At 36.7% G+C, this 24,162-nt stretch overlaps 2 protein-coding genes across 15 annotated transcripts in view; one reads left to right on the top strand and one right to left on the bottom strand.

Annotated features, from left to right (window-relative positions):
• rock1 (Rho-associated, coiled-coil containing protein kinase 1) overlaps positions 1-2,155 on the bottom strand; it is a 33,415-nt gene extending 31,260 nt beyond the window's left edge. For both annotated transcript variants that reach the window (XM_028020570.1, XM_028020569.1), the window contains exon 1: positions 1,297-2,155. In XM_028020570.1, coding sequence (XP_027876371.1) covers positions 1,297-1,389 — 93 coding nt within the window. In that variant the 5' untranslated portion in view covers positions 1,390-2,155. The remainder of the gene's footprint in view (positions 1-1,296) is intronic.
• A 1,476-nt stretch (positions 2,156-3,631) lies between these two features.
• Positions 3,632-24,162, top strand: part of greb1l (GREB1 like retinoic acid receptor coactivator) — a 58,566-nt gene continuing 38,035 nt past the window's right edge. For all 13 annotated transcript variants that reach the window (XM_028019371.1, XM_028019374.1, XM_028019375.1 and 10 more), the window contains exon 1: positions 3,632-3,760. The gene's annotated coding sequence lies outside the window, so the exon portion shown is untranslated. The remainder of the gene's footprint in view (positions 3,761-24,162) is intronic.

Raw genomic sequence — 24,162 nt, forward strand, 5'->3', positions numbered from 1 at the left:
GCGTTCACTCTACAATGAGTGAGAGAGTTCCCAAGTTTGCTGTCATAAAAACCAATGAAGGAGTGCTGGAGGGATTAGCACGTGGCAACAGCCGCCTTCCAACCACAAACAGAAGAGTTGTCACCCAGATGTCAGGAAGTAGTCAGGTACACCTACTGATGCAGGAGGCCTGAAGGTTATAACAGGCTTAAAGTTGGTTTATTGCTTTACATCACGTTAAAATAAGGATATTCAGGATATATTCATTATCCAAATAACATTAATAACTCATTACCTAAAGACAACATTACTATCTCTGACATAATTGACATAAAACCTATATTATTTCAAGTTGCTGAACCAAAAACACTTAACAATGCTATCAAAACAAAGAGATAATACAACAGTTTAACAATAACAATCGTGATTATTTTTGCAGTTTGACCAGATGCACTGAAGCCCATCCCAAATAAGGAGGGCTCCTGATTTGTTTCCCAAAAACAAACACATAAATAGGTACAATTAGAGATGCACCAATTGGGGTTTTCACAGTGGATACCGATTTCTGGTTTTCTTTATGGCCTGACCTTATGATTCTTATGTTTTCTACCGAGGGCTATTACATCTCTCTTGAGAAAGGTTAAAACAATTGGAATATCATTTCCCATTATGCACCGCAGCAGATAGCCCTGACCTCTCTCTGATTTTTAATCGATTCAAAAACAGCATCAAGAACAAGTGCATGCAGTTGACTTTTGCACTGCTACTGGTGAGAGTGCTTAGAAGCCCATAAAAAGTAAATGCTTATGAGCAATGGGATCTAAAAAAAAAAGGCATAGTACGGTATACTGCAGTAAGACCGCAACAATTTAAAAACACACCTTACATGTATATTTCTAAGAAAAATACCTATACTATTTTTAAATGAAACATTAAATAACATGAAGGAAAAAAATTAAACCCAAAACTCTCCAAGTTGCTTATTTTATGCCTGGTGGAATGTGATTGCATCTTTCTCAGAATCAACTGGGTGAAATTAAACTTTTGAGTCTGTTGTTTTCAGCACTATGATGCCAACTTAAAATTCTTGTCTGAAAACAGGTTTGAACTAATGCAGTCCGTCTAGATTAAACGCAAAATCGCGTGTAGATGTCTGAACTCGATCTAACCTGTGAACAAAATAGACATTAATATAAGCATTTTGTAGAGTGACAACTGAGACAATCTGTCGGTCTCGGAAAGAATTTCTGCTCCAAGGAGTAGACTGACCCCAAAGAGCGGTAGGTAACAGGGCTAGCTAACAAGCTACAAACTTACCAGTAGACAATCCGTGTTTATTTCCGATTTGGGGTCTTGTAACATGGCATCGATTTTCTCAAACCGAGACTCCATGGCGTCTCCTGCGCTCATTTTTGCTGTCAAGAACAGTCCCGAGGGTGGGTTATGAACAAAAACAGCTCACTGGCGAGGCAAGCAAGCTGGCTAGCTAGCTAGCGTTAGCCAGTGGTAGCTAGCCAGCCAAACGTCCCTTTCTTCGTGTGAACTTTACACCGCACCTCAGAGAAAATGCATCGTTGTCCCACAGCTTCCACAGACAATGAAGGCGTTAAGGTGGCACCTACCACTCCACATTTTCCAAGTCGGGGAAGGTGTCCCCCCCCCCTCAGTACAAGTGGCAAACAACTTCAGTGGCAAAGATAAATGCGGCAACAGATTAGACAACCTCCGTAGGATGCCGCTGAGGATAAGGGCTTAAAACGTTCCAAACAAAAGGCAATTATAAGTAAATGCAACGTTGAAAAATAAAGTTAGAAGGAAGACTAATCCACGCGTGCTCCCATAGCTGTACCAGGCCCCTGCAGAAAGCCACAATCTGACAGCTCAAAAGTAGAAGTGGTGGTGGAAAAACTTCTGCTTCTTCCAAATTTCGAAGTTTAAACACGGAGTCGATATAACGTTTTCAACGGCAGTCCTTCCTCCGCTAGGTCCCCTCAGCTGTCAATGAGTGGCGGCTGCTTCCCCCGTCCGAACTGCAAGAGTTCTCACACTGAATATAAATAGGAATCACGTAATATGTGTATTAGTTTTCGGAAAACAATCGCATACTGTGCACAATTTTCTCACACAGCTCGGCCAACATGTCCGCCTTCCTGTTCAAACACCCCGGAGGAGCAGCTTCAAAATGTCAAGCACAGCACGCATGCGCACGAGCCGAGGCTCGCTGAAAGAACTCGCAGATGCAACACGTTGCAATCTCAAATGTTTCAATGTACGATTTAAAATTTAATTCAATAAAAAGTGGTCATGATCAAACACGTTAACGTAATTTTTTAACAAACCAATAGCTTTTACTTCTTCACCTGGTTCAGATTTCCTATTCTTCCATTTCCTGTTTGTTTCGGTAATTTAAACCATATATGGTTTTCTGGTGAACGGTGAAACAGCACAGCCCTAGACATTAAGGACATATCATATTTTTTGCTCACGTTATCCGAAAATGATAATATTATTGTTTTGTTAGATAAAAAAAAATATTCTTCTTCACTGTAGTTTTTCCTTTGGTGGCGTGAGTATTAATATCCCCTCAGTCAGAGACTATTGCTCACCGTAATTTAACGAATAGCTCGGTTTCACACGACAATCTTTTTTGGTAACTAACCCCTTGTTTGTTTCATGCATCACAGAATTCCCCATCCAATGAGATATTTGCAATGTGTAAAAACAAAACAAACAAAAATGTTCAAATGCCAAATATTAACATTGTTACTGATTGCCAGTAGATGGTGGTGTTTTACAAGTTATGCCATGACCTCGCTTTAAAAAAATAAAAAGTAAAAAAAGGAATTTGAATGAGGTTCATGATTTTGGCTTTTCTGGGACAGAGATACTTGATGCACTTTTTTCAGACAAATAAACAAGACATGTAGGCTAGGGACATGTTGATGCATAAACTGGAAGATGACATTGTTATTCCTTTATTTTTTCTTAGCATCTAATACCTCTAAAACAAACGTATGTTTTCGCCTTGGATATGTATTAGGTTTATGGGAAAAAATTAGAATCATTCAAAAGTTAAATTGGCTGGTCATACCTAAAAGAAATCGGCATTGCACAGGAAAAGCCTGATCAGAGTATTTCTTTTATTATAATAATAATAATAATAATAATTAATATTGATGTAGTTATAACGACTAACTACATTAGTAGTTATTATTATTATTATTATTATTATTATTATTATTAGTAGTAGTAGTAGTAGTAGTAGTAGTAGTAGTAGTATTAGTAGTAGTAATGGAAATATTAGGCTCTGGATTTTTTAGGTTTGCTGGCAGCAAACTCATAATTATCATTGCATTGTTGTATAGCCGTAATCTATCTATCTATCTATCTATCTATCTATCTATCTATCTATCTATCTATCTATCTATCTATCTATCTATCTATCTGGGGGGTTTTTTTATTTATTTTTTTTTAGCTTTTTATTATCTCTTTAAAGAACAATATATATACAAGTAATTACCTCTTACTGTATTTGTGTCTGCCATTTGGTTATTGTGTCCCTAATTTTCGCAGTAAACTGAGCGGAATTTCCGCTGAACTGACCCAGACAGCGCTTACAGTACAGTCCTGACGTCAGCCGGTAGCTGACTGTGCGCAGATCAGCTGTGTCCGGGGCAGCATCGATGGTGATGGTGGCGTTTTGAGTCAGGGGCGCAACTTCACGCTCACAGAGGCGACCTTCCACGGACATGGCCGCATAACAGCTTCCAGTATCCGCAAGGTAAGACTTTCACTTGGCTGTTTTGCTCTAAAAGTATGATAATGTCAAGTACATTTCACGTTTGCATGACAGTGACGCTGTCAGGTCGGTGGTCGCGCACAAGCAGTATGTCAAAGTTTCTTCCATCTGTAGATTTTGTCGGAAAATGTTAAATGATTGCACAGAGAAGAGGAACTGCAAAAGGTTAATAAAAACAACAAGGTTATCGTGCACAATCCGTTTAAAAGTATAGGAAAACTTTTTTCTTGCTCTTTCTGATGGACCAATTTCGCTTTGAAAAACCAGTTTTTCTTCATTTGTTTAGGAAGCCTCGCCTATTGCCGTGGTTAGGTCAGACTGTAAGTCTGTGTATGTAACCGACCCCTGGCAACCTAAAGCGTTTTAAGTTGCCAATGTTCGTTTTCATGTACAACAACAATTTTAGTGCTGGAGGAAATGTATTTATCTTGTGAGGGTATTGATTTTGCCTGCGTTGATGCATTGTTGATGAAGTCATGTCAAGTATACGAGGTCTGGAGCCAAAGCACTAATTTAAGTGCTTGTCTGCAGAAAACAGCAGTTGCCTAAGGCTTGTGTTGAAACAGACACAGATAAAATTCTATCAGATGACGGTGCAGAGAAGATGTCTTTAGAGCTTTGTCACTCTTGGGAAAACTCTAACTCATCTATAAATGTTTTTTTTTTCTCTCCATAAATTTGGTTTATTAGGTTTTATTTCCAACATGTTATCATACTTAAATGGTTATCTTAATTTATGTTTATGAAAACTGCATCTCTTTGTTACTCCACATGGAGACATTTCTTATGGAGAGGGATAAAGCCCTACTATGTCAGTTTATGTATTTTCACAAGTTCTTGTAAAACAAGCTGTTAGAATTAAACCAATGAAACTGGTGCCATCATTTGCATACATTTACATAGGACATTAAATATTCCTCAAATAGAATGATCACAGCTGCAAGACACAGCTTGCATTGAATTGAATTTCTTCAATTCCGTATATTCAGTACATTTATTTTACTTGGTCAGAAACAACCAATCAGAGCCAGGAGGGGGGGGTTTAACATTGTCAATCACTCTAGTATAGTCAGTGCTCAAACCCTTCCTCTTTACTAGACTACTGTGTCTTCCCCACAGCAGAGCATGTCATGAATGCGCAGGCTAGTTAGCATGGCTATGGTGGACAAGCAATTTTCCTGTAATAGTAAGTTGTTCCTCCACCATTAGCACATTGAGAAACACCACACAAGGATGATTGACAGTGCTAAGACTTTCCTCATGGCTCTGATTGGTTGTTTCTGACAGGGAGCGGTACATTTATGCAGATGGGAGTAGAACCACAGGGAGAAGGCAGCCAAGCTATTTTTCTTCACAAATCTCTGTCATGTTATACTTTCAGGACATAGTGACACTCTCAACAAATATGTAAAAAAATGTTTAGCTTTAGCAAAAATGTTTGCAGTGCTGTTGGAATTACAGTGCAGTCTTCCTACAACTCCTGACTTGTGTTGCGCCACAATTTCTCTTCTACATTACAACAAATATTTTCTCTTGCGATCTTGTGGAAACAATTCATTAGAGTGTCTTATCTAGCCTCTGCAGGCATCTGTTGCAAAGTTATCACACATTGCAGCCAGAAAGGTCATCTGTGTATATGTCTGGCAGTCATGCACTTTCAATCTTCGTACTAAGAAAAAGTTCTAAAAGTGGCTAAGGAATGAAGAGTAGTGGGAACGGTATCAGCATCTTGTTGTGGGTCGCAAACTATTGCCTGATGATATTGGAGCAATGGAAACTAAATATGCCCTCCACCTCTTCTGCCTCTTCCTCTGTTTTGCCTCTTAACTCCTTCTCCCCACATTCTCACTCCTCTTCTTCTCTCTGGCTGTTGACCCTGTTCAAATCTTTGTTCTTCTTGTGTTGTATTCTGCCTCTATACACTATATACTGTACTTTCCCTTTGATGGCTCATGAAGCTTTGAGCTATTTCAGAATACAGGTTGATCGTTGGTTGATCTAATGCTTCACATATTTGCCTATGTCGGATAAAGTCAGCATTCACCTGGGGGCAATTTATCAATTGAGGACAAATTTTGAAAAAAAGTATTAAAATGCTTAGTAATACACTTCACATATTACAACAACTTGTTCAAACATTTTTTTATTTTGAGACTTTATGACAAATTTATGCTGATGTTGTGGAGGCTGAAGCTATTCATATAATATATTTGAAAATGTATGAAACATGCTCAAAGACATGAGAAACAAATGACAATGATTTTATGGTTAAACAAGCAGTTTTGAGAATTTCAGTTCTGATCTGACATACAGTACATGCCAAAGCTATTGAGAAAAACTGCAACATATTTCTCTAATAATTTATGTATGCCTAAAATGTGTTATGATTATTTAAAACTTTTACTAAGTTAACATATTAATCTATAGTACAAATTATATGAACATATTAGCCTTACTGGTATGCATAGCTGGACTCTGCACAATAGATGGAATAGCTAATAGTTTACTGAAACTACAGTATATTTTAAGTTTCAACTCCAGAACATGCTAGCAAATCAAAGTAGTTAATTTGTTAGAATATAATAATTATAAAACATTACACTTATGAGCTAATCTCCTTAACTAAAATCGAGAATACTTTAATGGTTAATTTTTAACACTGTCCTTTCCATTTTTTTCATAGTGGTTTGTTCTCCCAGGTAAATAGGAAATACAAAAAATAGAATAAAAAATAAGGCGTAAAACAGTAAAATAGCAATTAAACTTTTTAAAATCCAATAAGGTGACCTTTGAACCCTTTTCCATGATAACCTTAGCAGAGATGTACTATTCACTAGCAACAACTGCCTGAGGGATTAGAAGCTTAGCTTGCTAGCATGTGTGACTTTAGCTTTAGCAGATTCGCTAAATGAGCTCAATACAAACTTGAATTCTTAATCCAATTTACATATTATTTCTATTATTCTATTATTTCTATTTCTTAACTTTTAATTATTTGATTAATTTATGTAGGATACAACCAACACCTGGAGATCACTCGAGAAATAATAAAAGCTAATTGCTGAACAAACAGTTCAAGTTAAATTCTAATCAAAATATCTAGGTAAGATATTTAGGTAAATAAGTCATTTAAATGACTAATATTCAATATCATATAAAATTTATATTTATTTTTTGGCATTCTACACCGCAGCGTTTATCAATAAAAATGCAAGAATTCTTTTTTTGCCCTGAATCACGCAGGTGTTATTGTTATTTGGTGAGCATTGTGAATTAGCTGGGTGGCCTGTCTCGATGAAAGCACGTGCAACCCTGTCACAGAGAACGAAGGCTGGAGGGGTCAGGTGGTGAGGGGGCTCTGGACGCTGACCATCTGGCCCTTGGGGGGCTGGTTTCCTCACTGACTGCCTTTGTTCCTGACCAACAATTGGGACTTAATCTGGGAGGAGATAAGTAAGGCCCCGTGACACCACTCTTGCAAGTGGACAGGTTTTCTCCCTTAGAAAAGCCTTGACGTCTCTGTCCTTGTGTTTCTTTGTTGGAGCGCTTAAAATCAGCAGCTCTGGTGCTGGATTGCTGTGTTAAAGCTTCTTCAAAATGGGAAAACAATAGTGATGCATGTGCTCTGAAAATGATGCATTGTGTAAATGCATCAAATTCTGGTCATTATATCGCTTAAGTCAGATATGTTATTGGTTTCCATATTTAAGAACGACATGATTCCCAAATTTCCATGAAAAAAAGTTATTAGTACTTACCCTGTTTTTGAAGTTTACTTCGAAAACTTTTTTTTGTAACCATATTGTGACAATACTTCATCAACTTTACTTACTTTATGTAGTTTTGACCTGACTTGTTTTTTTTATGAGCTGTGAAGCAGAAAGTGTCCCAAAAATGTCATGTGTCATTTCTCTTCTGAGAAAGCTTAACAATGGATAATATTCACATCCATTTGTGCATGAGACAGTTGTCACCACGGTAACAGATTGATTTATTTTCTCTCATTCTCTCCCAATACATTTTACCTTTTATAAGGACTCTGACTTTGCTGCTTGTTTCACTTTTCTTTTTTGGAGGAAAATGCTGAAAAAAATGCTTGTTCATAAAAAAAACGTAATTTATTAAGGCAAACCCAAGTGTGAAAACTCCCTTTTGAATCTGCTCAGTACTGTAAGAAACCTATTGATTTGCATTGCTGTCTTTAACACAGGTTTATGTTTCTATTTACATGGGTTTTTTTCCAGCCAACTCCAGCAACATGTCAATTTTACATGTTGATCTATGAAGCAGAACCTGTGTTTTCAAACACCTATGCAGACAAATTGTAATATTTAAGTTACAAAAGAACAACAGGGATTGCACGGAAGTATGGGGAGTTGTTTCTTTTAAATACCTGTCTTTAATTATGGTCTTTTCTGATCACGAGTGCAGATGGCAGAGGGTATAAAATCCCAGCGAGAGAGAGGGAGGTCAGTGCTTTTTGTTTCTTGCATTTCTGACAAAACATAGAAAGCAGGTGTTGTCCTTAAAATAGGTGTAATTTATGAAATTGTGACACCTGGAGTTAAGATGGTGTTTTTGGGATTTTGCTTTTTTCACTGTTGTTGCCACAAACCTGTGGTCTGAAAATAACTTTTCAAACGTCAGTACTGGATGAGGTATTTTTCAGATATCAGAAGAAATCAGCAATGTCTGCAGAAAATATCAAAAATGGATTATGCTAGTACATAAAGCATGGCAAGTTATTGCAGTTAAAGTATTTATGACTTGCATTAAGGTTAAATATCACTATTTGGATCATTTAAACTGTAACATTATATTACCTTATGTCTAAGCCCCATATCAAGATATAAAGTGAAGACAGCTAAACTTTGTCAAAATCCTCTGAGAACAATATTGAACTCCATATACAGTTTATTCATATGCTGTTTCATAACTATTGGCCAAAATTAAACAACTTCATGCCCACAAGAATTTAAAGAATTCTTAATGAAAAAACACATTATTTCTCAGTCTTTTCAGTTAAATTAGGTTTATTTAGAGCTGCACAGTATAATGAACTGTCATTGCATTATCATTATGTATAGAACTGCACATACTAAAGCAGGAAAGCATCCCATAGAAAGCCAATATTAATTGAGTCAAGTGAGGTTTGTGTTGCTTTGGATGTTCTAGAGGTTTTTTGTGTGACCCCCAGATGATGCACCCATGTCCTCTAATTTTTGTATCTCTAGGAAGGTTCAGAACTGCCCCAGGTTTCCACCATTTGAGGATAATGACTGTCACTGTGGTTCACCAGAGTCCTAAAACCTTAGAAATGGCTTTATAACCCTTCCCAGACTGTTAGATGCTAATTACTTAATTTCTCATCCGTTGTTCAATTTCTTTAAATTATAGCTAGTTGCGTTGCTTTTTAAGATCTCTTCATGTTTCCCTCAGAATTTGTGTCTGGGATTATTTTTAGCTTGTGGTGCGATGAGATAAAATTATCTAAAAAATCTGGTTAATCAAAGTTAATAATTTAACAAGGGAGGCAACAGTGGCTTGGCTGGCTTTTGCCTTGAATAAATGGAATCTGATAATGTATTTTGTTTATTTATTTAGATAAAGCAGTGTGAAACATGAAGAAATGTATAAAAAAACATTCTCTCTAGTAACGCATTTACAAAATCCATGGAAAAGCAAAAAATTCAAAAACTTATGAAAGACTTGGGGGAGGGGGGTGGGGGGGGGGGGGGGGGGGGGGGGAGTTCAACTTAGCTAAACACAATTAAGGAAAACAAACTAGCTGACCTAAGTTAGGAATGAACTTACAGGGGATACGTATATATTCACAAAGGCCAAGGTTACATAACAAAAATTAGTAGACAATACTCTCAAACAACTGTAAACCAACCTAGAGAACGACTTAAAGCCAACAAATCAAACAAGCCGTTTTCAAACTGGAAAATATGACTAATTACAAGGATGTTACCAATCATTACATTTTCCAGATCTTTGGTAGTTTTCCTAAAGTGAAGCTCCCCAGCTTTCAGAATAGGGGTGAATTCTTAAGCTTATTTTTTATTAGATCATAATGTGTTTCCTCCCTATCCAGTACATTACGGTTCTGGTAAAACGATGAATAAATACAGCTAGTGATTTAAACATGCATAAGCAAGCTGTTCACCCATATTTGCAAACAACTTCCTAAACAAATATTGCAAAACAGTTGCAATTTTACACCAAATGTATTAGTGTGTCAGAAACTTTTATTAAGTAAATAAACTAAAGATGGAAGAATCCCCACAGTATTTTTGTGTCCCATGTCATGGGAGTCTATTTTTATGTGCTATCAGAAATATTTCCAAGCAGTCAAATGTGTCTTTCTTGTAGTAAACTAATTGTTTAGAAGCCTAACTTTAGTCAAATAATCTTAGTTAGCACTGCAGCACAGTGACTAAGTTTAACTCACTGAATAGCAGTAGATAGCAACAAGTAGAGGCAGCTTGATTCTATGATTTACTGAACACAAGGGACTTTTTCCAACATCTCAATGAAATGACTTTATGTTGTGGAAAAAATGTGATGGGGCTAGTTAGAGCTGATCATTTTGTCCATTTGCTATTTTGTACATTTGCAATTCATTTATTTTGCGGATGAGACTTGTAGCTTATAAATTTAACATCAGTTTTTTTATATGTTTTATTTATACTGAAATGGCATATCTTCCAATGTCCCAGAAGTACAAGAAGGATGCATTCAGATGTCGAAATCCTGATGCAGAATATTGAAAAACTCAGAGTAGCCTTGGATTCAATATATACAACTTCAAAACATGGTGAAAGTTAAAGTTTTTACAGGTCATCAACCACAGAGTACTTCACAAACTGCTTGTTTATCTGCATAAATTAAATAGGAATACATTGTGAGTGGCTTGACTAATAGTAGCTAGCTTGAAAGAAAATGGCAAATTCTGTTGTGTTTTTATAACTTGCAACAAAACATGTTCAGTTTGGATGTAAAATAATTCTTGGACCCAAACTATTCCTTCTGAAAGAAATCAAGAAGCTTTTATCAGTCTTCACGTGATATTCAAAATCCAGGCATGCTAATAAATGAAGTTGCATCTGAGAAAAGTTTTCCACACAGCTTGCAATAAAAACAAATAGCCCCTTTACAAATTTTAGTATTTTTCTATACTTTTATGGTAACAGTTTTTAGTGTGAGGTATACTGGAATGGATATCCAATGAACTCATTTAGGTAGTTGTAGATCAGTTAATATTTAACCAAACACTAAAATGAAAAGAGCCTTTCTACTCTGATTTGCAGAGCTAAATGTGTTCCACATGCATTCTTGTAAACATTAAGCCTTTTATAATAAGCCAGGAACATTGTGTTCACTGCAAATGTCTGGGTCCAAATCAATGAAAGAAAACCTTCGGTGCCTGTAAATCACTCTGTGTTAGTCAGGAGCGGTAGTTTGAACAGTTTAGTCTCCCAGAGTGCGCATCTGGAAACACTCATTTATGGATGGACCAAATCCCATTGTTGATATGAGTTCAGTGGAAGCATGAATAAAATGTAAGCATATCCTGCCTATCTAAGTGTTTAAATCTGTGCTAAGAAATGCATCAAATAATCCAAGGGAGTAAAAGCACAGATAAGGGCCGGAGTTCAGCTAAAGGGAGGCTTTGGTGGGGAAGAGAAGGGTGAAAACGGATAAACAGATGTGGGAGTGATGAAAAGCTAAACAAGGCAGCTGCACAGAAATGATATAAAATATGGAGGAATATTTTGTATTTTTATCCTTAAGATTTAAAACTATGGCTGTGGTATAATTATTAAATGGATATGCAGTGGGGTGAAATGTGAATCAAACTGTTGGGGACATATAAAGTTGTATGACACACTTGACAATTGGATCATTAAAACCAATGTGACAAAAGCCTGTGTCCCTCCCCCCCCTTAAAGGAGATGTCAAAGGTCTGTGACCCTTTCCATCTATGTGCATTGATCCCTTTGGTGGGGGGTGGGCCTTCCTCCTCGCTGCCCTCTACCATCAGCTGTTACTGTATGTCTTAGTTTCACCTGCAGGAAGTCTTTAATTCCGTTTAAATATCCTTTATTTTTCCTGTTTAAATGCAAACATATTATTCTTTGGTAGTTTTCACCTTGTGTTCTGAAAGAATACTCAAATAATTATTGTTGTAAGAGATACTAAACTTTGTTTTTCCTGCATGTCAAATAATTTATTTTTAATCACTATTGAACCCCGCCTCTCGCCCGGAACATTAGCTGGAGATAGGCACCAGCACCCCTCCCGACCCCACTAGGGACAAGGGTGTTAGAAAATGGATGGATGGATGGAGAGATGGATGGATGGATGGATGGATGGATGGATCACTATTGAGCATTACTGAAAAAACTAAACTAAATGGTCATTACTGTTTGAAGTATTTGACTTCTTATTCCACATCTTAAAAGGTAGTCAAGACATTTTGCATAGTAATATGGATAAAGATTACATGTATTTGTGCATGCAGTGTCTTACAAAACAATTAATGATTGTAGGAACTTATACAGATTGCATATATTATACATTTTAATGCAGAGATGTGTGCTTAATGTCAGGTAGGTTTAATTCCTGCTTAAAGGTGTACTTTTAATCCGACAAGTCTCATCAGAAAGCATTTATTATGATTTATTAAATATGACTATGTTATTTTATACAGGCTACATAAATATTTTGTTTGAACTATTCATATGAAAGGAGTTAACCGGTCCAAGGAATGCATTTAACAGAATCCATCTTACATTGACATTATTTGAAAGTGTTGCAGGTATTTTACTTGTGTATAACCTGTTTCACAGACTTAGGGAGTGTGGCTTTTTAGTGATTGATGAAAGCTGACTGTCAGGAAGGTAGGACATGCAGAGTAGGAGAACAACCAAACAGACAGGCCTGAATATTCTGGTCTTTGTTGCTAGGGAGGCTTCGGATAAAAATTGTGTGAGATAATAGATGTGTGTGTGTGTCTATGTGGATTTATGTATGGTTGGTACACGACCCCAGTAGATTTAACTTCCTCCTGTCCTCTTATCTGAGATTGTGACTTGCAGTTCAAGCTCTTATCTGTCACTGCTGGATCACTGACTGACTCAGTGAAGTGAACCCAATCTGCTCTGTCTCTACCTGCTCTTCTCAATGTGCGGCTCTAAATGCAAAGCTTACATAGTCAAAGGAGTTTTACTTCCACCCTTTGTTTCTGAACTACTTATCTGAAGATCAAAGGCAAAATAAACTATTTGGCAGAAATGGAACAAACTACTGTGTGAATGAATTGTTTGTCAGGAAACAGCATCAGGCAAGGCAAGGCAAGGCAACTTTATTTATATAGCACATTTCAGCCAAAGACAATTCAAAGTGCTTGTACAAAAAAGTTAAAAACAACATACAACAACATTAGGTGCAAGGGCATGCATGCGTTTCCAGACAAATGTCGAGATGTCAAGTTTGAAGAAGAATGTCTCTTCTGTTTGCTGATTTGAACTCTTTGACACAGAAATGACTTTACAGATACTCTGAGGCATGAAGCCTGGGTTCATATCTACAGTGGTCCTCTTTTTTTAAATCTACTTTTTTAGATTTTTGTGGGCTCCATTACACCAGTATGAGCTCACGAAGAGCAAAGTGTTCACGATGCTTCACAGAGAGCACTTATAAATAACACAGCCTCATTCTTGCCATTGAAACCTGGAAAGCATCTGTCTGAGAATCCCCCCTTGCACTGCGCTGTTATGGAACACTGTGTTCTCACTGGGTGTACCCCTGCTCACAGGTGCCAACTCTGCAGGAACACAGTCTGCAGCCAGAAATTTCTTCCTGCACCTTTCTTGTTCTTCTAAAAGAGAACAGTGTGTACTGTGTCATGGAGAGGGTTGAACCGCAATTGTCTGGGGAGATGCCTGGGGGGTTATTTTTAGGTTAAATTTCATTGTTAGGGTCTTTGTTTTCTCTTCATGCAATTTTCTTTACGCACTGATGATCATCTTTTTGATTGTAGTGAATCAGAATTTTCGAGGTTGCTGGTTGTCTTTAGCCTCTAAACATTCACTTAACTCTCTGTTTTCAATTAAATTCAGAATAATGATTAAAGGGGTCCTCAAGCTTAAATGTGTTTGTGTAAAAATGACAGCCATTCAGTCAATATGTGACTTAAAATTTTGTCTATTAAATACCGAAAGTGGAAAGTTGAGTGTTTTCTCTCTTCCTGATTTAGCATTTCCACATGGATATCTGTGGGTCAGGGTGACACAAATTTTGTCATCTGTCCAAATCTACACCAGTGGAAAATTTCTGCTCACATGAGATATATTCACTGCTTACTTTGATGAACAGAAGTATTATTTTTAGATGTTACAAAAGGTTTTGCCTCAATCTACTCATTGAATTTCTGTCAAAATATTTTAAGCTTTATATTACCATACATTAAGTTATAATACTATATTATAACTTAATAATATAGTTATAATATATTATTAAGATAAGTTATATGCCATTTTAATTTTTTATACTTTAGAGAATATGAATGATTGAATTTCTTTAAGCTCTCACAAAAAAAATGCAATGAAAGGTACTAAATATAGTTAAGCCTAAATTTATCAATGCCTCCAGTAAATCTAAGTTTAAACTAATCTTCTAAGTTTGACATGTTCCTTCTGACTGAAAGTAATAAATCTGATCCCTAAATCTGTGGAGGGAGCTGAAAACTTGGATGATGGCAGGGACGCATTAAAACCCTAAAAACCTGGAGCTCATCAGCGCTGAGAAATCTGCAAAGTATCAGTGGAAACATACAAAAAATTGAAAGATTTACAAGCTTCAGCAGCTGAAATGGGACAGACTCGCATATAAGTTGTTTTTTTTTATCAGTCAAAGTATAACAGCAAATTATTGATGAGAAAGTTACTGTTGAAGAAGACTAATGTTATGGTCAGGTGGTAGAAAGTTATTCTATCTGATGAGACCAAAGTGGAGCTTTTAGGCGATTTGTCACCAGGTGGATACCAACCACTGCTTATCACAACAAATACACCATCCCTACTGTGAAGCATGGAGGGGGCAGCATCATGCAATGTAGATGCTTCTTGGCTGCAGGCCCTGGAAGGCTCGTAAAGGCACAAGGTAAAATGAATGCAGCAAAATATAGGGAAACATCTCATTGTGGACAAAACTAATAAACTCATTAAAGACCATCACAAGCTTGTTGGAACTGATGGTGTTGGTTATTGAAGAAGTTCTAAACATATCAACAGAACATCATTACAGCCTAAACCAGGCATGATCAAGTAACCCCTGTAAGATTTCAGAGTAATGACAACAATGATCAGTAGTCCAAGGACCACTTAATCTGGTTCACATCATTTGCTTTTATTAGAATGTCTTAAGACAAAAGGTCTCCAACCTTTTTAATACTTGCGCTATATGTCTTAAAGTCAAATTACAAGTGGGTCCTACAAAGTCTTTATAAAGAAATAAAATTTACAAAAGAAAATGCTTATATCATGACTTTTATGTGCTCAATAGTAATCTAAGCATGCAGTATTTCCATTAAGTAAACAAAATAGAAGGAAGTAAAAGTATTATAAACCCATAACCTTACTTTGGGCATCCCTTTCTTTAAATATAGTAAGTACAAGCCTGTTGTAATTGTAACAGACAATATGTGACAGGACTTTACAAGTTCTTTTTGGCTCTGCATTCAATCTAAATGAGCTTGAGCTATTTTGAAAAGAAGAATGGAAAACATTCCAGTTTCTAGATGTGCAAAGCTGATAAACACATACCTGAAAGGGTTTCAGAGGTAAAGGTGCTTTTACAAACTATTGAGTTAAGCAGATGCATGCAACACTTTTCAGATTTTTTGTGATTCATGAAGCCTGGTGTAATTTTCCATGCCCTTCACAATTATGAAGTACTTTATGTTGATCTATTACACACACAAAAAATCATAATTTTATTAACATACTTACTAACTAGTTACCATTGCATAGATATTACTCTGGTAACATAAATAGTACTACACAAGACTTATAAAAAACCCTCACTTACCTAGAATATAAGCAATAGCAGCAGCCATCCTCAATGTTTGCATGCTGAACTGTAGAACTCAGTCATCTAAAAGCCTGCTAAAATTAGATCCTCACAGCTGCAGGGGAAGCTGCCAGCCATCAATTTCACATGAAACAATGGAGGGAGAATTTATTACATGTGCTACTTTACACTTACAAATATGTGCTAATCCAATATCAGAAATTTATATCTTAAAAGATGTAGTAATCTAGTTATCTTTCTAAGCAGTAAGAGCTAAATATCTGAAAATTAATAAGATTTTGCTTTCCTGAGTTTTCCACTTCAAACAGAAAAAAAACCAACAGTTTTTCTTTCACAATTGTAGGTTTTAACATTTTGTGATTTTATCTTAAGGGCTGTGTCCAGTTTTATGTATTAAGCGTTATTAATGACAACGGACTGAATTTGCACCAATGACAGCTGGAAACACTCAGACTTCCAGCCTGATTTCCCACATCACCCTAGCAGCAGCATTTCTGCCTTTTGCACACATATATAATTCCCTAAGCTCCCTGCTCTTGCTCACACTGAATTACAAACATTCAAACACAACCCCAAACAGGATTCTGCACAAGGTCAGTTTGTGTTGACGCTGCCAGGACTGCGGGGGAGAGGGCTGCCTGCTGCAGAAGGCTTTCCCATAGGCTGCTGCAGCTTGTCCAAGGCTACGGTGACCAAGACCCAGCGCTCTGCCGCGAGGACTCAGTGTTCCTCTGTGGCAGCGGAGGTCATTCCCTCTCTCTCTCTCTTTTTAGCTCCCTTGTTTTCTCTTCCATGCTCCCACTGTGTTAACATTTACAGCTCAAGTACTGCAGCAAATACAACAGCAACATGAAAATCTGATAACAGAAAGCAAACAGGAAAGCTTGTGTCTATTAACAATTGAGGAACAGCTTTTGAAAGGATGTCATGCAAACCACTTCAGATTTTAAAAATACCTATTTGGAACACAGAGTCATGAAAAAAATTAGGACACGGTTCGTGAGCCTGCATGTTTTTATAAACTGTTTTGGAGATATTGCGTATAAGTGGCTTTTTCCAAGTAGTGGACTGACCATTTAGCGTACAGGGGCGACGCCCAGTACGTGTTTATGTGTTTAAACTGGCACAATGAAGGTTGTTATCCATTTTTGGATCCAAATAAGTCCAGCACCAACTTTGAGGGGCCATTGGTTAATATATTGTAAGGACATTAAGCTAATCCAATGAAATCTCTCAGCTCTTTCCTGCTGTTTGACTGAGGTTGTACATTTTCACAAGTAGGAAACTAGTGGACAGGCGCAAAGATCTTTGTGAAAGGATAAGTGATAGTATGTTATTATTATTTTTGCTTTTAATTTTCTTATAACAAATATTACTAAAGTAGGATTAAATAAAGCGAGATTTATCCATTAAATGTTTGTCACATAGCACCTAGCATTACCATTTGAGCAACTGATTGTGCAGAAAACCTTCTAGGAAGGTCTTTTTACTGTGGATAAAAATAACCCTCTTAGCATCTTGTCTGAAGAGGGAAACGAAAAAAACAATATTTACCTGATTCATGTATATTGAATGATTCTGCAGTGGTTTTGAATTTATTAACTCTGTCTGTGATTTACAGTCTTTGGTACGGAACATGGTACCATAGATAACAACCTTCATTGTGCCAGTTTAAACACATGTGTTTGGGAAATTTTTGGACCCAAATGCTACTTAATTATTGTCTATCTGAAAATGACTTCTAATTTTTTTCTTTCTTTTTTGCTTATTCTATTTAAATGACCTGTGCGGTAATTTCTGCCCACGTTTTTTTAATTTTTTTATTTTTTATCTTTTGAAGGTATAGTTTCTGAATGAAGGCCTCAGGAGATTTTACTGTCACCTTTTTCCATCAGCAAGATTTGTGTGTGGGGGTCAAGTCTCAAACAAAGGGTGACTCTACTTTCTTTGTCCCATAAGGACAAAAAGACCGGTTGCTGCTGTAAGGAGGGCTGATGGGATTTAAGTGTGAGCTCCGTCACCGCGGGCAACCCTGTGCTTATTAATCTGGAGGGTGGTGAGAGACAGAGGGGGACACAACGGGGGAAGGGGTGCTGCTGATGAAGCAGTGCCGCCTGGGGGTCAGGAAGAGGGGGCACGATGGACACAGCTGATCGCTGTGTCCATCGATCTCTTTCCCTCTTTCCCTCCAAGGAAGTTTGGAGGGAAAGAGGAGGAGGCTCCGTCGTCAGGACATTAAGAAGACTCTTTGTCACGCTGTCACTCAAATGGATTCAAGGTGCCTGAGACCTTTTTCAGGGAGGAAAAGAGAGGAGCAACTCCATTGTGTAAAGTGGATCTCTCTCTGGACGCCTGATGAAGACAACAAAGCTCTTTCTTATGTCCTCTCCAGGAGCGCTCGGTGCTCCTGTGTGGCAAACATTAGGTTAATGTGTCAGGAAGGGAAACATTTAAAACTAAGTGGAGCCAGTTGAGACGAACATATAAAATTTGACCTGATAGTTAATATATCAGGGTTCATACCTTCTTTTCTTTGTTCCTGTATTTTTTATGACTGTAGGTTATTTCTCATTTCCTTCATTGTGTGCTACACCCTAACCCTACACCCTTTTGTCATTCATTATATCTGTCCTTCTTTTGCTATCTCTGTCCTTACTTTCTTGAGCTCTAACTTCTACGTCACAGTCTTGTATCCTTCATTCTTACCTTTCTAGTCTTATTTCCTCCTCCCCATGTCCTTCTTGTGTCCTTGTGATCGTCCTTCCTCTTCATTCCCTGTGTCCTCCATCTGTGCGTTTTTGTGTCCTTGTTTCCTACCGCCTTTCCTTTTTAGCATCTATATTTTTGTTCACAACTTGAGTCTTTCTTATTTTCTTCAATCCTTCCTTCTTGTTTATTGCAGATTAAATGTTTAAAACCCATCTGCTGTGGAAATGTTTGCTATAAATCCTTAGTAAACTTGCGCAATTTATATTTAATGGTGGACTAGGAACTCTGGAAAATTAAATCTGAAAAAGTATGGGATTGTCTGGCATTAGAAGTTACTTTTATAATTTGTCAGACACGATATATATTTATTCGGCTTTAATATTAGTACTGGCCCTAAATCTGTGATCTCTGGGGTTCTTTTATTTTATGAGCTTCTGCACAAAAATGGTGAAGCGCATAAACATATCTTTTTTATATATAAAATGCCATAACTAACTGCAGCCCTTATCATGTCTAAGTTACTTATTATGAATTTCTTAATTCTTAACTGTTTAAGAAATGGCCTTTAGCATTAAAATGCCAGTCTTAGCTATGAAAGCATCCTTTAAAAGAAAATGTTTTATTTGTTGTCCTTCTCATTTGTGAAGACGTGAATGTTTTCTTGGGATTTTTTCTGAGCCTGGAAGTATTAAAAGGCAGCAATAGTGTTTATTTTTTTATGTTTTGTGGAAAGCGGTTGTCAATCATTCAAAATTGGTTGTAAAATAATTATTTTTGAAGGGATCTCAACACCTGGGAATAAATAAATACATTTTTAAAGCAAAACTCAAACAGCAATAACAGTTTGATCAAAAAATTTTAGTCAGTGGCACAAATCGATGCCAAAGCGACACACATTTTTCTATCTAGTTTAAAAGGCATATGATAGCTGAAAGAAGAAAAACAAATAAAAAGACATACAAATGTGTACAATTTAGTTAAAGTTAAAAGTCAGACTAAACTAAAGTTCGGAAAGTACTCAAAGATGTCAAGGGACGCATGGACCTGAAGTATTATGACTCACTAATTATTGCTTTCAATTTTGAGTGGGCAATTGTGATGCTGCATACATTGACATTGCTTTGACTGTTGTGATTCCATGTATTGTGTGGATTTCTGATTAACCCAGCATGTAATCTGTTATACTCTTATCAAGATTATAGAACATGTTAAATATGGCAAACAAGTTGTTGTTTTATAACAACAACTGCTTTAAACTTTTATCCAGCTTTATACCAGGAACTGGGCATAGAGTAAGTGCACAATTTTAGACACAATTTATGATATATGCTGAAACCAACTGCACATGACAAATAGCTGTCTTGGAGTATTTTTCAGCAACTATATCTAAAGGAAAATATAAAAAATTGATTTCAGATTGTACCAAATATGCATTTCTTCTGTTGGTTAACAAATCACTTCAATGCATCATAATTGTTTTATGTTTTAGCAAAACTCCATGTATTTAATAAATATACATAAACAACTTTCTTCTAATGCCAATTATAATGGTTGAATAATTTGTTACCTAGTTAATTTAAATACATTTTATAGTACCTAAATTACATTAAGAAGAGAATGAATGCGGAAGATGTGGTGAAAAATGTAAATAATTTTGTTCCTCAGAATTTTAAACAGCATCTAAACATTTATCCTTAATCATGGCTGGAAGGTTGTCACTTTTACTTAAGAGAAAGAGTGGAATTTCTTTTATTTTCTTTGCAATCGACTCTAAAATCTCCCATTAGTTTTGCATTAATCACACATCCTGTGATGTGGACAGAGAGACGATTGCAGCCCAGGCCAGCTTCTGGAACTGGGAATCTGACCCCCTTTCGCTCAGTTTGTCATCTGATAAGAGCAAATGTTGTGATAGTGTTGGCCCTTTCAGCGTGATCCATGGCTCTCCTTTTACCTCCCATAACAAACAGGGCTGTCTAAACAAGCATTTATTGCCGGAACATGGCCTGGTCAACCCTCATCAAAGATCTGCTTCAGGATGAGCCATTAAGTGTGGACCAGATGTTGGAAGAAGCATCTGTGATGATGGTGGAGGAGGACTGAGGTATAACTCAGAAAAGGATTAAAAAGGGATGCATGATTTATATGTATTTTAGTAGTTAATAAATTGTGACTCAAAACAGTGGATGATTCGCCAGTACAAGAACACAACGCTTTGATGCCTTAACATTAAAAGAACTTATTCTTCTCTTTGACCTTTCCTATACTTCAGCATTGACCGGTATTTGACCACCTCCAATGACAGCTTTACTGTATGATGTAGAACTCTTTCTGGTCCACTTCAATTATTCCTTGAATAAGTCCATAAATGTATTACGGTACTGTTTCTCTCCCCTGTTGTTGCAAATTTGGTGAACTGGCATTCAACCCGGTACCGCTGTAAAATGCAGATTGGGTTCACTGGCAGGCCTTTTGTTGCACAGTCATGAATAGCATTGTAAACTGTCACTTGTCCTTCACTTTCATTCCTTTTTTTCTATTAGGGTTAAGATACATGGAACCAAATTTCCCAGTTGAATGTTGAACTATAATTGTCATTTTTTATAGGTTTTATGCATTTTAATGTTGAATATTTTTAGAGTTTAATCCGAATTTTCTGCTGCCTATTTTTAAATTTGACCCACATATATATAACTACAAATATATTTTAAAGAGAAAAACACTAAATGTGTAGTAGCACATATACATGTCTCAAAGAAGTATTTTTTTTTTTAAGTTGTTTCTTAAATCATTGTGCTTCTTCTTTGAGTCTGTGGTGGTAGCTAAATGGCAATTGTCAGGGTTAGACCTTTCAACTTCAAAGACTTGGAGATTTATTGTCAAAAATACCACTGGAAGCATTCAACAAGCCGGTCAGCAGTTATAAGAGAGGTTTAAATTATTGTAATGCTTATAAAGATATTTGTATTGATTATTGAGCATATGGATGATAAAAAAAATTCTGACAAATGAAAATAAGTTTTTACAGCATCTACTATATACTTATTTATAATTTTTTCACTGTCTTTTGAGAAATGTTTATATCGTTTCCTATCAGAAACAAACATCTAGATGAAATGGACAATAATTGAAGATTTAAATCTGCCAGGGTTGTGAATAATTTGGGATTTAACTGTACTATCTGGTTTCTGATTAATGAAAAAACCCCACATTTTTTATTCAACCAGTTCACTTAAACAGCTACAAATACAGTTAAAATTATATAAGTACAATACTCTTTTTACTACAGCGCATGTATATTAATCTTATTTAATATTTTTAATAGATTCTCTTTTGTTTAAAAGATCTTATGATAACAATTTCTGTACCTGTGCATATCCTTAAAAACTAATGTTTTTAGATAAATTAGGCGCTTTAGTAATCCAGTAAGAAAATAATTTTCTCACTGTTCCACTCACTGTTTCTCAGTAACCCATGCGTTTTAACATGGGTTAGTGCAAACAGAGCAAAACAACATCATTTAAAAGGTATGAAACAAATTGCGCACTTTTAAGAAATGCATGTCTGAATTGAAAGAAGAGGGATAAACACAAGTTAGAATAATCAAATTCAAATTTTATGTACTGGAGTAACTAAAGTAACAAAAAGAACAGAACAGATGCTGGCTCAAAAGGCAGCCAGATGTTCAGGATGTTGTGCAGCAGATAGCTGAATAAACACATTTTACTGTTTGTTTTACGAGTTGGGTATTTTTTGTGTAATATAAATAAGACTGAAAAACTTTGTTTGGATGAACAGAGCAAAGCGCAAACACTTTCAACTCAGTCTAAATCTTAAATTGTGGAAACTTTTTTAATCAATCCTTTACAGATTCCATATTGATTCATTAATCAATGAATTGACCAGTAGTTACACTTCCAGTTGCACACATGATAATATCCTTCGACCCACATTCTAAAGGTTTTCTTTTATCTAAGACTTTCCTATAAAAAAAATCAGCTGCACAAAGCAGTGTTGTTCTAAATTGGTGTCTTTTAACTAAACTTGTTTTCCATTTGTGCTGCATTACTTCTCTGTTTGATAGGCATTTACCATGAAGCGATGCTGGCCTTTGTCTGCAGCTGAGATTTAGTTTAAGGTTAAATACCTTGCCCTTAAACTCATCCTCTAGGCCGCAATGTGTGGCAAGGTCACCACTCCAATCAACCCAGTGGTAACATAAAGCCTTCTTGTCTCCTAATGAATTAGCTCCTATATGTTCCACAGCAAGTTACTAGACCGTTCTCCAAGGCTTCACCAGTTCCTCTGTCCTTTCACACACATGCACACACACACAGTCCTCCTTTCCCCTAATTTTAAAATGAGCTTTATAACTGGACAGTAAACCTCCAGTGGCTTAATGATGATGACTTCTTCATCTGCCCAAATGCTCCTTTTGTCCACCCCAGCTCAGGCCCAACGGCCCTACCCCCGTTCCCTCTGGTCACATCAGGCTTTAAACCCTGTTTCACCCCACTTTATAGTTCCACAGATAATCCCCCCCCAGAACACACAGGCACAGACGTGCACATGCAAGCACATGCCCACAAAGACACACACGCACACCCCCCAACACACACACGCCCACACACACACACACACACACACACACACACGTACCCTGAAGCCATTATTTTCACTGAGCCCTGCCCTGCACTGTCTCTCTTTTTCTATGTGTTGCTGCCGACTTCAGCAATGGCATTCAGCTGGAATGTTTGCCTTTGTTTGTTTGGCTCACTGGAAAGCCATGAATGACCTTACTCATCTGCTGTCCTCACTAGCAGCAATTTGCACTTCAGGGCCCAGCAGGTAGTCCTGAGGAGCAAGAGGAGGAGGAGGGTTTCGAAGATTTTTTTTTCTGGGCTTTTATAAGGAAATTAAAGCTACCACACGGATAGTAAATGGAAGCGAGAGTCCTCACACCTACAACGATACATAGCCTACTGTTCTCTGCTAGAAAAGCGAATTCTGCCACGGGAATTTTCACAGGATGGCTGTATTGTGTTGTTTGTTTATTAGTTTTGTTATGGTTTTTTTGTCTGTTAGTGTTGTGAGATGACTCCAGGTCATTTCCCCTCTTCACCTATTTCTGCTCTGCTTTTGTACCCACTCATTGCCATTTTTCTCGTCTTTTATCTGTTTGATATCTCTAAGCAACTCATTTTGTACTCATGTCATAAAACCATGGTGTCGAAGTTTATGTTTCATCAAGTATTTTTAAGAATTATGATGATATGTTGATCAAATTTCATGTGTAACTTTGTTATATTGTACATTATTATCAGAAAACTTTGTATCCAGTCTGTTATTTGTTGTAGTTCTGATCCCTGTTTACAACTGTTGAATTTTGTGAAACATGACAGATTATCACCCGATATCAACCTAAGATACCTCTTTGTGAAATCATTTTGATAGTTTGTTTATGGGAGACATGTATACAACATTTTTTTTATTGTGAAGTATGAGTAGAAAAAAAGTCCAAACTTCATGTTGTCAACAGAGGCACAAATTGGTACATGTTTAGTATAGACATTTCC

Source organism: Xiphophorus couchianus, chromosome 6 (assembly GCF_001444195.1).
Source record: "Xiphophorus couchianus chromosome 6, X_couchianus-1.0, whole genome shotgun sequence".
NCBI classification, from domain to species: Eukaryota; Metazoa; Chordata; class Actinopteri; order Cyprinodontiformes; family Poeciliidae; genus Xiphophorus; species Xiphophorus couchianus.